Source organism: Arachis ipaensis, chromosome B04, assembly GCF_000816755.2.
Source record: "Arachis ipaensis cultivar K30076 chromosome B04, Araip1.1, whole genome shotgun sequence".
Lineage (NCBI taxonomy): Eukaryota > Viridiplantae > Streptophyta > Magnoliopsida > Fabales > Fabaceae > Arachis > Arachis ipaensis.
Window position 1 is genome coordinate 79,891,065 of NC_029788.2, and position 13,264 is coordinate 79,904,328.

The 13,264-nt window shown below is 32.0% G+C and overlaps 1 protein-coding gene across 15 annotated transcripts; it reads left to right on the top strand.

Moving 5' to 3' along the window:
- Positions 7,232 to 10,189, top strand: LOC107639413. Of its 15 annotated transcripts, none has more exons than XM_021121247.1 (9): positions 7,232 to 7,410; positions 7,495 to 7,581; positions 7,664 to 7,727; positions 8,530 to 8,584; positions 8,663 to 8,701; positions 8,937 to 9,162; positions 9,263 to 9,302; positions 9,518 to 9,649; positions 9,971 to 10,189. In XM_021121247.1, exons 1-8 carry the CDS (start codon positions 7,239 to 7,241, stop codon positions 9,540 to 9,542), a joined length of 708 nt encoding a protein of 235 aa, XP_020976906.1. In that variant the 5' UTR covers positions 7,232 to 7,238; the 3' UTR covers positions 9,543 to 9,649; positions 9,971 to 10,189. The 15 variants fall into 15 exon arrangements, 14 of the variants coding, with proteins under 14 accessions (XP_020976906.1, XP_020976907.1, XP_020976910.1 ...); XM_021121248.1 differs by having other exon boundaries at positions 8,937 to 9,000; XM_021121251.1 differs by lacking the exon at positions 9,971 to 10,189 and having other exon boundaries at positions 8,937 to 9,000; positions 9,101 to 9,162; positions 9,518 to 9,541.

Here is a 13,264-nt window from a genome sequence, read left to right on the forward strand (position 1 = left end):
CACAAATATCTTATTACTTGAAGGAAAACGAAGAAGGAAATGCACCCTTTTTTTTTCCGGAGAGAGAGAGGAGACAGGAGAGAGAGAGAGTAATCTTCAAGAGGCAGAATCTTCAAGATGACAAAAATAGTAGTATCGGCCATACATTAGGTGCTAACAAAAATAATTCTGAAAGATTAAGCCAATGAAAACATTCAAAATAAAACTTAAAATATGAAAAAATACCAAATATTAGATATATATTATTAAAATGTGCTTTTAAATTTGGTGAGTTTATAACTTTATATCAAGTAAATTTTTTTGGGGTTTTTTTGGATGGCAAAAGTTTAAAAGTTGAAAAAAGAGGTCCAAAAATAAGATTTTCTTTAATATTTTCACGTACATTTTAAATAGTTATCAAAATATTTCACAAATAATATTTAAATAAAATGCACACTTTATTTACTAAATATAAAGATTATTTATCGCTTATAAAAGAACGATGTGTTTTGCCTATATTATCGTCACAATCTTAACTCTTTTACAAATAGTTTTGTTGTTTTGATTATTTAAAATATTTTTGATAATTTACTCTCACATAAAAGTAATAATATATAATAAATAATATATTTTCTTTAGTTTTTTATTGTAATCCCCAATTCGACAGACTAATTTATGACAGATCAAAACTCCATTTAATTATGTGTCATTGGATAATGAGTTACTGTATGTACAAGGTATGATTTGAACTCTGATACTTATTTAAGCGGACGAATGAACTAATTAACCACTCGACTAATTTAAATTAGTTTATAATAAATAATATTAATAGTACTACTATACATACAAACATTTTTGATAATCAAGTCCTAGTATATTGGGTCAAATCCAGCTAAAAAAACACAATATATGCTTGAATCATACATTTTTTTTTTAGTGTTTCTTTCTCCTCCTTCTTCTTTTATTGCTATTGCTGTATTTTTTTATTGCAGTATATTTTTTTTGATAGTTTATTAATGGCTAAGAGAAGGGCGTGAATCTTAGCCCATTTTTGCTGAGTAAATTTTGCTGCCCTTTTTTAAAACGCTTTAAGAGATATTTCTACTTTTTGTCTCGTAAATAGTCAAGAGACATTTTCTTTTTGTCTCGTAACCAATGAGAAGATATTTTTCAATTTTTGTCTCCTACAAACAGAATCAGAAATTGAGTAGATGAGAGAGAAAGAATCACACCCAGAAGTATCCTAGTTCAGCTATTAAGTGTAGTGCAGCCTACATCCAGTCTACATCACAACAATGATGGAATTTCACTATAATCAAACAGATTACAGACACCAATTCTCCCTAGGAACTACCTTTCCTATCCGGGATAAGTCCAGAATCTATCCCCAATCCTGAACTTGACTTGGTCACCTACCAAACTTTCAACTGCTAAGTGCTAACCCAACTTGGAAGGGGATTCCCACAGAATCATGAAACACAACACAGATGTACAAAGGACCTCTAAGGACATCTATGGCTTTTTCTTTTAATTTTGTATACTCTGCCTTTTTCCGCTCTATGACTTTTTCATACAAATCTCACTGTTTGTCTTTTTTCATGAGACTCAAGACAGACAAAACTAAACAGAAAAATACAACATGAAAAATATTGAAGGAGAAGAACTTCTGTTAGCTTGGGTAGCTATGAGAACTCTGTGCTTTCACTCTTTTCTCCCTTTTCTCAAGTCTTGGCTGTTCACCCTTATTATAGAAGGGAAAGCTTCCAAGGTTGAAACCGGTCCAACCGAGCTAATCTTCTTCTTCTTCAAACAAAATCGGTTCGGCCAGAGAGAGAGGAGAGGAGACTGAACGCTAAAACCAACATGCAATTACCTCTTTGTCACCCCTTCTCACCAAGCTTCATCTATCCGGGCCTTCCATCTTGACTTGCTCCCCAAGAAGGATTCCTGACCCTTGATGAGTCCTTGATGCTTGACAGCTCTTCCTGCTCTAATCTTCTGCCTCTTCCTCCACGTAGCTACAGTAGCTACCTCCTGTGGTGGTTGATCAAAAGTAGAGATGGGTCATGCTTCCAAGGGATCTTCTTCCTCTGACCAAATTGGATCTTCTCCATTTTTGGGTATGGAGAGCTTGATACTTCCTCACCACTTCTTACCATAAGTGGCAAAGATCTCAGCCACATCCTACTATGGATCTTCTTTTTCTTGATGCCATCATCATAATGGCTTCTTGCTTGCAGCTAGCTTCTCTACTTCTACCTCTGATGGCTTGCTTCTTCATCCTTCTTCCTGACAAAGAAGTGACCGAAACTTGAGAGAGAAGAGAGAGAAAATTGAAAAACTTTCAATAGAACTAAGAAAGAGAATAAAATGAATTAAATTTTCCACTTCTCTTTTGCTTAGTAGTGTGTGTCATTAATGATGGTAATCAAATCAATATCAATTTCTCTCTCATGTTACCAATGTCTGCATTAACTTCATTTAAATCAAATTTGAATTCCAATCCGAGGAGTGAATAAAGCAACCGAACTAAGTATGCAAAATTCTCTCATTCTCTTTTAATTCGGACCAAACCTTTTTGGTCTTTTACCAAAGAAACAATTGGGCCTGCTTCTCAAATTTTCTGGCCCGAATAGTACAACAATAATTCAGCCAATATTTAAAATATTTTCTGCACCAAGCTGATCATTATATTTTAGCCCAACCAAAAAAATATACACACCACAAAATTATTAATCAACAATTTGTGAACTAATATTCATATTAATAATTTTGTAATTAATTATCTTAATAATGTTTGATCATCATTAAATTAATTTAGAATTTTTTAAATTCATCACTTTTGTTTCATATTGTTCGTTTTTTTTTTTATTGTTCTAGAGAATGGTGAAACAAGAAAGAGATTATAAAGAAGTAAAAGAAGAAGATGATGATAAAGAAAAGGAAGAGGAATTTGAAAAAAAAAACATAAAATAAAAAAAAATAGAAATTTTTGTTGATGTCACAAAAAACAAAGTATTGCATCTCACCAAATTTCATGAAGTATGGGCCAAGGTTGATGAATATTTCACCAGTTCTTTCTGTACTCAAATGCAAAGTCTCAAATCACAAATTAAATCAGTGAAGAAAACTAGCGTTGCCTCCGAATATTTGGCAAAGATAAGAAAATTTTTTTATTTCCTTGCTTTCAATTGGTGGTGTGGTGCAAGAAGATGACCACGTCCAAGCTATCGTTGATGGCCTCTCTGAGGAACACACAACGTACATTACCTCTTTGATGTCATGCCTTGACTCTCTTCGTGTAATTGAAGTTGAGTCTTTTCTTTCACATTACACCAGACTCTTCAAATTTGCTCACATCTTCCCCAAATCAACGTGATTCTGATAAATCATTTGTAGGTATTGAAGTAGGTATACAAATTGGTTCTTCTGGTATAATTAGTTTTTATCCAAACACTAACATTGTATATCAATTGAATAATTTAATACATGTCACTGAAATTACACAAAAGTTATCAAGTATATCAAAATTTACAGCTGATAATCATATTTATTTTAAATTCCGGCCTAATGCATGTTTGATTCGTGATCAGGATTCCAAATAGCTTCTTCTTCAGAGAGGTTCTGAAAATGGAATTTACACCTTTGAGAATCTTAGAATTCCTAGAAATTTACAATCCTTTTCTGATTTTTGTTGTAATAAAGCAATTGTCCATCATACTAATTCTGATTCAGATGTTTCTAATGTATGTTCTTTTCCAACTTCTTGCAATTCTTTCTATTTCCAATATATGTACCAATCCTAAGTACTCTTGTAATGTTCAATCCAACAAAAGCAACGAAATTGAAAAGTGGCATAAGAGATTAGATCATAGTGTAGTGAGTATTGTTCTTAGAAACAATTATAATTTCACTACTGCTATTTCTAATTTGCAATGTGTGTGCGAAACTTGTTCCATGTCTAAAATGCATAGAAAGCATTTTCCTACGTCAGATACAGCTTATTCTACTCCCTTGGAACTTGTTTATGAGGATATATGGGGCACAGCTCCTATAAATCTCAAGCATTGTGGCATTTCAAAATTAGAGTAATACTCAATAAAATTATTAGAGATTATTTTAAGAAATTCAAGGTTAAAACTATTTGATATTTTTGTATTTTTTTTTTGTGACTTGATAGTTTTGTATTTAATATAATCAAAAGATGTACTATTTTAAAAAATATGTATGTATTAAAAAAATATATTTAATATAAATTCAAATTAAAATATTTTCTTTTAATACATATTTTTTAATACAAACATATATTTTTTTTACATAGGACATCTTTTGATTATATTAAATAAAAAAATATGGTACAATATTATTGTGTAATTAATAATAATTTTTATTTTATTTTATTTTATTTTTGAACGGAGGACTATTATATCTAACAGAGAGAAACGTTGGGGATTGATTTGTACATTAGTTTTTCTTGGGGACTAAAATGTCCGTTTTTAAAATTTTTGGGGACTGATCTGGGAAATTACTCTGCCGGAAAATAAATTGGGGACTGATTTATCTGTCGGAGTAAAACCTTGGAGATTAATCTGTGTATTAATTTTTCTTGGGAACTAAAATGTCTAATTCTAAAATCTTCGGAAACTAATTTGGTAATTACTCTCAAAATTATAAAGTCTTTATAGAAAAACAAAGTGGTTGCATTCTTAAATCCTTGCAAACTAACAAATGCATAGAATTTTTTCACTAAGGCAGTGTAGAAAGGAAGTGTAGAAAGGAAGTATCACCGCATTACAAAAATGGACTTTGAAGATGTATTCACAAGTGCTATATATATCATAAACAGGGTTTTCACCTCCTGTTCTGAGTAATAAGAGTCCTTATGAGTTGTTGTTCAAACAATTTAGAGATTATAATTTTTTCAAAATCTTTGGATGTGCTTGCTGTCTATTTTTGAGACCCTATAACAAGGTCCAATTTGCTTACAAATAACAGCTTAGCTTGTTCCTTGGCTATGATGCACACCATAAAGATAATAAATGTATGAAAAAAATGGAAGAAAATTTATATTGCTAGACATGTGAAAATTTTGATGAATCAATATTCCCTTATCATTCTATGTTTTCTTCCACGATTGACAAGCATGTTTCATCCTTAAATGATTATCACTACAAGAAATACATCGAATATTGTCGAATTTAGTGATGGATATTATTGACGGATTTAACAGTGGATTTTTTTATGGTTATAAGTGAAAATTCGTCCCTCGAATAAGTTACCATCGGATTTAAAATTCTGTAACTACATCCAATGGTAAATAAAGGCACAAAAATCATTTTTATTAGCACAGAATTTCGCATCAAATTTCTGTTAAAAATTTTCGACTGTAATAGGATTTAGTCAAATGCAGCATTTTGACAACAACGAATACCTCGGATTTTTTTTACGGTAAATTTGGATAAAATTCAAACATGAAACCCCTCCCCCTCACTTCTGCAAACTCTCTCTCTCTCTTCTTTTTCTCTCTCTCATCTCTGTCTCATCTCTCACCCTCTACTCAATTGAAGAAGGTTGCGCCGCCACCACCTGGAGCTGTTGTTGCTGCTGGTAAGCCACATTGTCGTCGTAAATCAGCATGTCGTCGTCACTACTGCTGGAGTCTCAATGGAAAGTCTCCGTTGTGCTGCCATTGTTGGTGTCCCTTGCCGTCAGAGATCGTCACCTTGTCACCATCATCGCCGCTGAGGTCCACTAGTATTGCACCAAAGGTAAGATTGTTGTCCATTTTTTCTTTTAATTGCTTGTTGTATTATTAAACCCTAGTTTCACGACCGTAGGTTTCACTGCCGCCTCCTGTCAGCACCATGCTTCTGCCATTCTACAGCCACCATCAAAGATAATTTTTCTATAGTATTTGTATTTTTTTTCATATTATTTTTGTTTGTTTAGAATTTTGTTAGATATTTTATTAAATTTTTTAATGAAGTGTGCTTAGGATTTGTTATATTAATTTAGTATAATTAGAAATTAAATAATGTTAGGTTAAGTAGACTTTAATTTAGGGATTATTTTGAGTTAATGGTGTTTTGGATGATTGTTAATTATTTTGTTAATTAAATAATGTTAGGTTAAGTAGACTTTAATTTATTTCTTGTCTTGATTTAGTTTTCATGCAAGTTCTTGTTGCTACATCTTTGTTTTCTTAGTTTTACTTATTATTTCCTTTATTTAGTTACTTTTATATTATTGAACTCTTGTTGATTTTAATTTCTATTTAATGCCATTTGAGGTTTTATGTTTCTTATTGTTTGATTGAGTTATTATTGTTACTTTCTTATATTTGGTAATTTTAGATTTTATTATTTCTTGTTATTTTACCATGCTTTTCTTTTATGCCTTCCAAGTGTTTGATAAAATGTTTGGTTAGATTTTAGAGTAGAATTTTGTGCTCTTGACTTGGGTTGAGTATTGAAAACTCTTGAATTGTCAAAATCTAATGTTGATTGGTGATTAAGGATTGCTAGTTGGCTTGAATTCCACTAAAGCTAGTCTTTTATTAGGACTTGCGGACTAGAATTGACTTTGCTCACTTGACTTTTCTTCAATTTTAGAGGATAACAAAGTGAGAGCAAAAGACAATTACCATCACAATTGAGAAAGATAATGAGGATAGAAATTCCAATTCTCACCTCTTGCTAAGACCTTTCTTAGTTGTTAGTTTACTTTCTTGTTATTTATATTTCTTGTCTCTTATTATAAAAACCACAAAATACCTCAATCAATAATATGCACACTTTCCTGCGATTCATTGAGAGACGACCTGAGGTTTAGATACTCTCGATTTTTATTGGTTTGCATTGTAGACGAGAGGTCTCCGGTGCTGGTAATTCTTTGTTCATAGATTAATGGTTTATGATACAAATTCTCCAACTTGGTTTGTAAGTTATTGAATTGTATAAGTTTAAATAGATATACCATTTGAGAGATATACATATGCATGTTAGTGGATTACTTAGAATCTTAATTTGCCATGATATGTTAATTGATTCTCTTTGAATTTGTCTCATTTTCCTAAAATTTGCACTTTATTTGTATAACTAACACTACAAAAAATATTGATTAAAATGGCAATAATATTATGGCATGTCCATAAAACTGCCATTTTTTTGGTTAATTTCAGCAGTTTTAATCTCCGTTGTAATGTTCAATTTTTTTTTGCAGTCATTTTCCTATTTTTTCCCTTTTNAAGAGTGATGTGAATGACAAACCTAATTTCTTGTCGCCGTTCATCTTCCACCTCTCTCATACATCTCTTTACTGCCACCGATTGCAGCTCATCTCCCGCCGGCGTCGCCGCTGCAAACAATGTCATTGTTGCTGCCTTCAACAAGCTCTGCGATCTGGTTGCGCCTTCTCTGTCACTTCCAATAGGTAATCTATTTTATCTTCTTCTTTTGATTTTTCCTCTCACTTCATGCTTTTAGATCTAGTTTATGATCTAGTAGGAAAAAATAGAGAATGCTTGCTCACTGAGTCGCACCAGTAAATCAGATCTACCAAAATGTTCGACGGCATCTTCGGTCAGAGATTCATCGCGAAATGGTTCGGTACTTATTTCTCTGTTTCTGTTCTACCTTCTTCATGCCTTTCACTTATTGTGATTATGCTGATTGTGATTTTCAAGGGAAAAAACTACTCACAATGGAGAAGAAAGGGTCTCGCAGATGGATGAGCGGCGGTAGCAACAGGTGCACAATATGCAAAGATTAGGGTTTATATATATTATGCTATTTAATTCCTTCAAGAGTTAGAGTTAGAATTCTAATTCCAATTATGTGGTTTGCATTGGTATCATATTTAATATCCTGGAATTGAATTCACGCGAGAATTTAAATTCAGTTCTTTGAGCTTGTACATGAGAATTGTTACATTCTCATTGCAAATTAAATCTATCTCCATCGTTTTGTTCCAAAACAAGGAATTCAATTCACTTCATATATTATGAGCTAGGCTCTAAATTTTGTGAACACAATTTCTATTTTAATTTCTATATATATCACATGTGAACATGTTTTAGCTAGCTAATAATACCGTGACTGTGCATTGATTAGAAAGTTTGGCTTTGTCATGACTCTAGATTCATTATTGAACTTTCAGTTATAGAAATCAGTTATATGTTTATTAGTATCCATCAGTTGTAGATCATTTGCTGCTTCCAAAGTTTTTGTCATTACTAACCTTTTTAGCTAATTTATTATGATTTTTTTGGATGCTGAGAATGTGATCAAATTAATAACAAGTATTAGAATGCATTGTTACTGTTATAAACAAATTAAAGTTGGTTAAATTTCACTCATTTAACTTTTTAAAATTTGAGTTGTTTTGAAGCTGTGATTCTCAGCTATTTTGAGGTGTTATAAACAAATTAAAGTTGGTTAAAAGTTCACTCAATTCACGTGGAATTTTTTGTTTGAAAAGAAATGATAAACAGAGGATAGATTTTAAAAGAATGTCAATTGGATGGTGCTTAATTTGATTTTGAATTTGCAGGAGCCTGTTTCCCATGTTGTGGCTTGTCCCTCACCAAATGATATTCTTGAGTGGCGTAAGCTTATTTTATAATGTTAACTCTTTGCAATCTTTTTTTTTCCTTTTTGTCTGGGCATTGATTTTGAAAACTCAGATTATGTGTTGGAGGGAATTGAAGGAAAGCCTTTTGCAGGTTTGTTAATATAGCAATAGTTGAACATTAGTATCTCAAATATTTTAGTACTTTTTGTCTTTTGTCATTTGAAATATTCCAATCTATGAACTCATTAGCATTTGAATATAAACATGATAATGTCACCCGATCCCACTAGGGATACAAGACTTAGTTGTTGCCAAATTGCCATATTGGGAATTCATGTATCAATGCTGTGGTATTTACAGTTTTTTTTTCGTTGTCCTATTTTTAGGTGGATATTACCATGGAAAGATCAAATTTCTTCCAGATTATCCATTCAAACTACCTGGAATCAGGTGATGCTTCTTGCTGCTGTACTATTATTTTATTAGTGTTCATTTCAGTTATGTGGTTTATTGTTATATTACCTAAGCATATGCTTTTGGTCATATATAGCATGATTACACATAATGGACGGTTCATAACAGAAAAAAATATCTACTATTCTCTATGTGACTGTAAGTTCTTTTGGTTTTATCCATTAGCATAAAATCAACTAGTACTGAGTTATCCATTTTGTTTCAATTTTATTTTTGCGGGCTTTTGTTGCTTTTGCAGTTTGTCCTGAAAGATGGAATCCTATGTGTTGGGTATCACGGTAAGACGGATTCAACTTGAAATTCCTCTGTGCTTTGGTTTGTTTTTTTTTATATTTATCTTTTACTTTTACAATTATTTATACGTCTTCATTAAGCAATTGGCACATGAGAGAATTAGTTTATGTAGATTATTACTTTGTAGCTCTGTACTGATATTTCCAATTTATGGAATATGAATACAGCATACTTACAGGCTTCCTTTAATTCTATGCAGTGAAACATTCAAAAAAATGTCCTAGAGTAATGTCATGAGTAATTCAGAAAAATGTCCCAAGACACATCGACAGCTGTAAATTTCTCCCGAGTCAAGTCGTCAGCAGCTGCAAATTGGTAGTATCTTCATATGGTATGTTTATATGCTTTTGCCTTACTTTTTCTTTATATCATTATATCATTACTTCCAAGCAGAAGACTGGTTTGATACTATGCTGTTTGATCTGCCTGGAAAGATAGGCTTCTGGTATTTTAGGCACGCTGCTTCCGTGGCTTAGTTTATGCCAATGGTTCATGTTCCTAGCTTATTCAGTTTTCTTAATACACATGCTTTGGTTTTCTGCCAATGGTATTTTCTTACATTTTGGATAATATCATTAGCTTTCTGGATAATATGCAAATTGTCTTACTTTATTCTTTTTTATTATGTTTTCAAATTATATTTTTGTTGTAGGAATTGAATCAAGAGAGTGAGATTTTATCGCCAAAAGACTTAGGAAGTAGGTCATCTGGAGCAAGCAACAGCACAGCATGAAATATGATGGAGATTTTATGTATTAAGAGTTATATGTTATGACATTTATAGTTGAAAAATTATGTTATGTTTGATACTTTGTATAAGAGTTATTACTTTTGATTTCTAATACTAAAAAATCATATATTATGTTTAATACTTTGTTTATGAGTTATATAATATTTTGTTTATGGATTATGATTTCTAATAATAAATATTATTTGTTTAACACGATAAAAACCAGGGTAAAAATTGTATTTTTAAACGATAAAAAAATGTCACTGTTAGGATTAAAATGGCAGTTCAAAAATGACATTTTAACCAATCAAAAGCCACTCTGTAAGGGATAAAATGGCGGTTCAAAAGTGCCGTTTTAACCGACTGAAATGCCATTATTTATTCATTATTCATGGTTTATAAGAACATTACTTTTTTGTTTAAGAGTAAATTAAGTTAATATATTAGTTTACTATAGGTTAATTAAATTAGTATAGAGTAACTAGGATTTAGTTTTTTCTATCAAAGTTTGATTTAGGTTAAGATATTAGTTTTGTTAAATTAGGTTAATTTTGGATAGGGTTTATGGTTTAAATTAATTTTGAGTAATTAGTGTTTAATTTGGATTGATTTAGGATTTATCATTGAATTGATTTAAAGTAATTAGTGTTTAGTTAGAATTTAGTAACTTTACTAATTTTTATAAGCTTTAAGAAATGTTATTAATTTCCTTTATTATTTTTTGCGTTTTACTAACTTTATTTTTATTTTAGGATTTTCTTTTCTTTTTTTGAACGTGGTGTAGCTATAATCTTGGGTTATTCGTACTGATAAAATACGTTGATTGTTCATATAGTACCAAGGTTGATTTTCTGACTTTAAACATATTAAATTATTTAAATTTTATGTCAGACTTACTTTTTCTATGATAGAGTTTTAAGAAGAAAGTGGAAAAAAGTTGCCTAATGGCGCTTTCTCGAAATCCTTATTTGTTGAAGAATAATTGTGAAATAATAAAGGGATGCACACTAAGATAGCTAGAATTTTATGTTTGCTTCAATCTTTATTTGTTTTAATTTATGCTTGCAATTATTTCGTTTGTGAAAATTGAGGAATTTTTTGGTGGAGGTTTCTGAATTAAGAAAAATTCTGCCAAATTTTTGTTAAAACTATTTAAAGACATGTTTGGTTTATAAAAGTTAAAAAATTACATTTGGTAGAAGTTACTAATTATAACCAAAACTCTGCCCCAAATTTTAAAAAATTTAATAATGTGTGTTATTTATTAAATTCTAGGTTGTTTGTGGTAAAATGATTCCAAGTCATTGTTTGTGAATGTATGATAGAGATAATGACAGTAAGGGAGGGAGAAATAAAACCTGAGTTCTTTAAGGGAGTTGATTAAGTTGTTGCATATGTGTTCAACATAGAATCTTATAGGTCTTAAGGGGTATGTAGGTGTCTATGCTATAAATGTCGTCTAAATAAGTGCTTTGGGGCTTCAAATATAACCCTACATCATTATCATAATTGGTTAAAGGATCAATATTAGGTGTGGACTAAATACGGAGAAGCTGATGAATAGAAAATCAATCGGTCTGCATGTATTGAAAATAGGTTTGAGGGCTAGTCAAGGAGGGTCAACTAGGTTAGAGAGGCAAACATGAAAATATGAATTAAAAGAGTAACCAGAAGAGATACAATGAAATGGTATTTGATGCAGTTGATGTTCAAGTTACAAAAAATGTCGAGGAAGAGTCTAACTCAAAAGCGGCTAAATTTTATCATTTGTTAGAGTCTTTCGCACAATTTTTTTTTTGAGGGTTACAGTCACTCTAAATTGTCTGTCTGTGTTAGAATAATAAGTATCAAATCTGGGTCAAACCATACCTAAGAGTCCTTTGATAAATGGGCCACCATTTATAATGAGCTAATACCAGCCTGGACTATTAGGATCCTCATAACCATTAAGAGATTAAGAAGCTAGTTTCAAGACTCAGACTAGATTCAGCGAAAATTGATTGCTACATAAATAGCTACAAGCTTTATTACAAAGGAGATATAGAACTAATCGCTTGCAAATTTTGGTCATGGAGAAGAATATCCCCATCATATTGGGTAAGTTAGAGAGAATAATCTCCCCATTTTTTTTATATGTGATAGAACATTTACCAGTTCACCTGCCTTACGAAGCAAGAAGATGTAGAGTGTAACACCCTACCATACAGAGTCTTATGCTTAAGTCATAATTCAGAGATGGCAAGGTATTACGACCTCTAAAACAAAAATTTAGTACGTATAGTAGTATGAATAATTGATTATAGCTAGGAGCCTTTGTAGAAAAAGGGGTTATGGTGGCTAGCCATTGCTACTACCCAGGGAAATCCTCATCTCCAATGGTGGAAGTGCAAACCTTCACAATTCAATCAACAGCATATATGCATTTATACTTGGCCATAAACATGGCTCCGCCGTAACACGGCAATAATCTAGCCATCCAGCTCACAGTTAAATCCATAACCAGCCAATTCATTAACAATAACGGCCTTTCGGCCCATGGCATAACAAGCACTTCCGCCGCCATTCTCCGCATCTCACATAATCATCTATGATCCTCAATGATCATTCATTTTTCCCCTTGCTTCACTCGCAAGTTACCATATTCACTAGCCCTTTTTCTCATGCTAGGCATATCATAATGATTTAAGACATAAGTGGTGAGATCGGAGGCTTAGACGTATGAAATTTGGCTTTTAAAACTCAAAAATCAACTTTAGGATGAAAACAGGGCCACGCGTACGCGCACTCCACGCGCACGCGTGGATGATGCTTTCTCGAAAAACAGCGCATACGCGCCAAGTGCGCCTACGCGCGAGGGGTCATTCTGCTAAAAATTTTCTAAGTTAAAAGCTGCAGAATTCACAGATTCAACCCCCAATCTTCCGACGGTCATAACTCTCTCATTTTAAATCATTTTTCACCCGTTCTTCGAACGGCATGGACATACCGGATCTAATTTCATTTCTAAACAGATTTGGCACAAATCAAAGATCCATAGTCCAAAAACCATATTTTCATTCAAAACCACAAAGTGCCATTTTCAAAACAAGCCACTTTTAACTCTTCAAAATCAATCAAAACATGCCAATTTCAACCCTTCTCTTTGAAATCATTCGAAATGTACCAAAATCAACAACAAGCCATCCTCAACTCACACATTGACATTTTTCCAAAATT

Coding starts and splice junctions, on each gene's coding strand:
- LOC107639413 (XM_016342902.2), top strand. CDS start 7,239: ATGACAAACCTAATTTCTTGTCGCCGTTCATCTTCCACCTCTCTCATA. Junction 9,163..9,262: donor CTACTATTCTCTATGTGACT/GTAAGTTCTTTT, acceptor TTGCTTTTGCAG/TTTGTCCTGAAAGATGGAAT. Junction 9,303..9,517: donor CCTATGTGTTGGGTATCACG/GTAAGACGGATT, acceptor AATTCTATGCAG/TGAAACATTCAAAAAAATGT.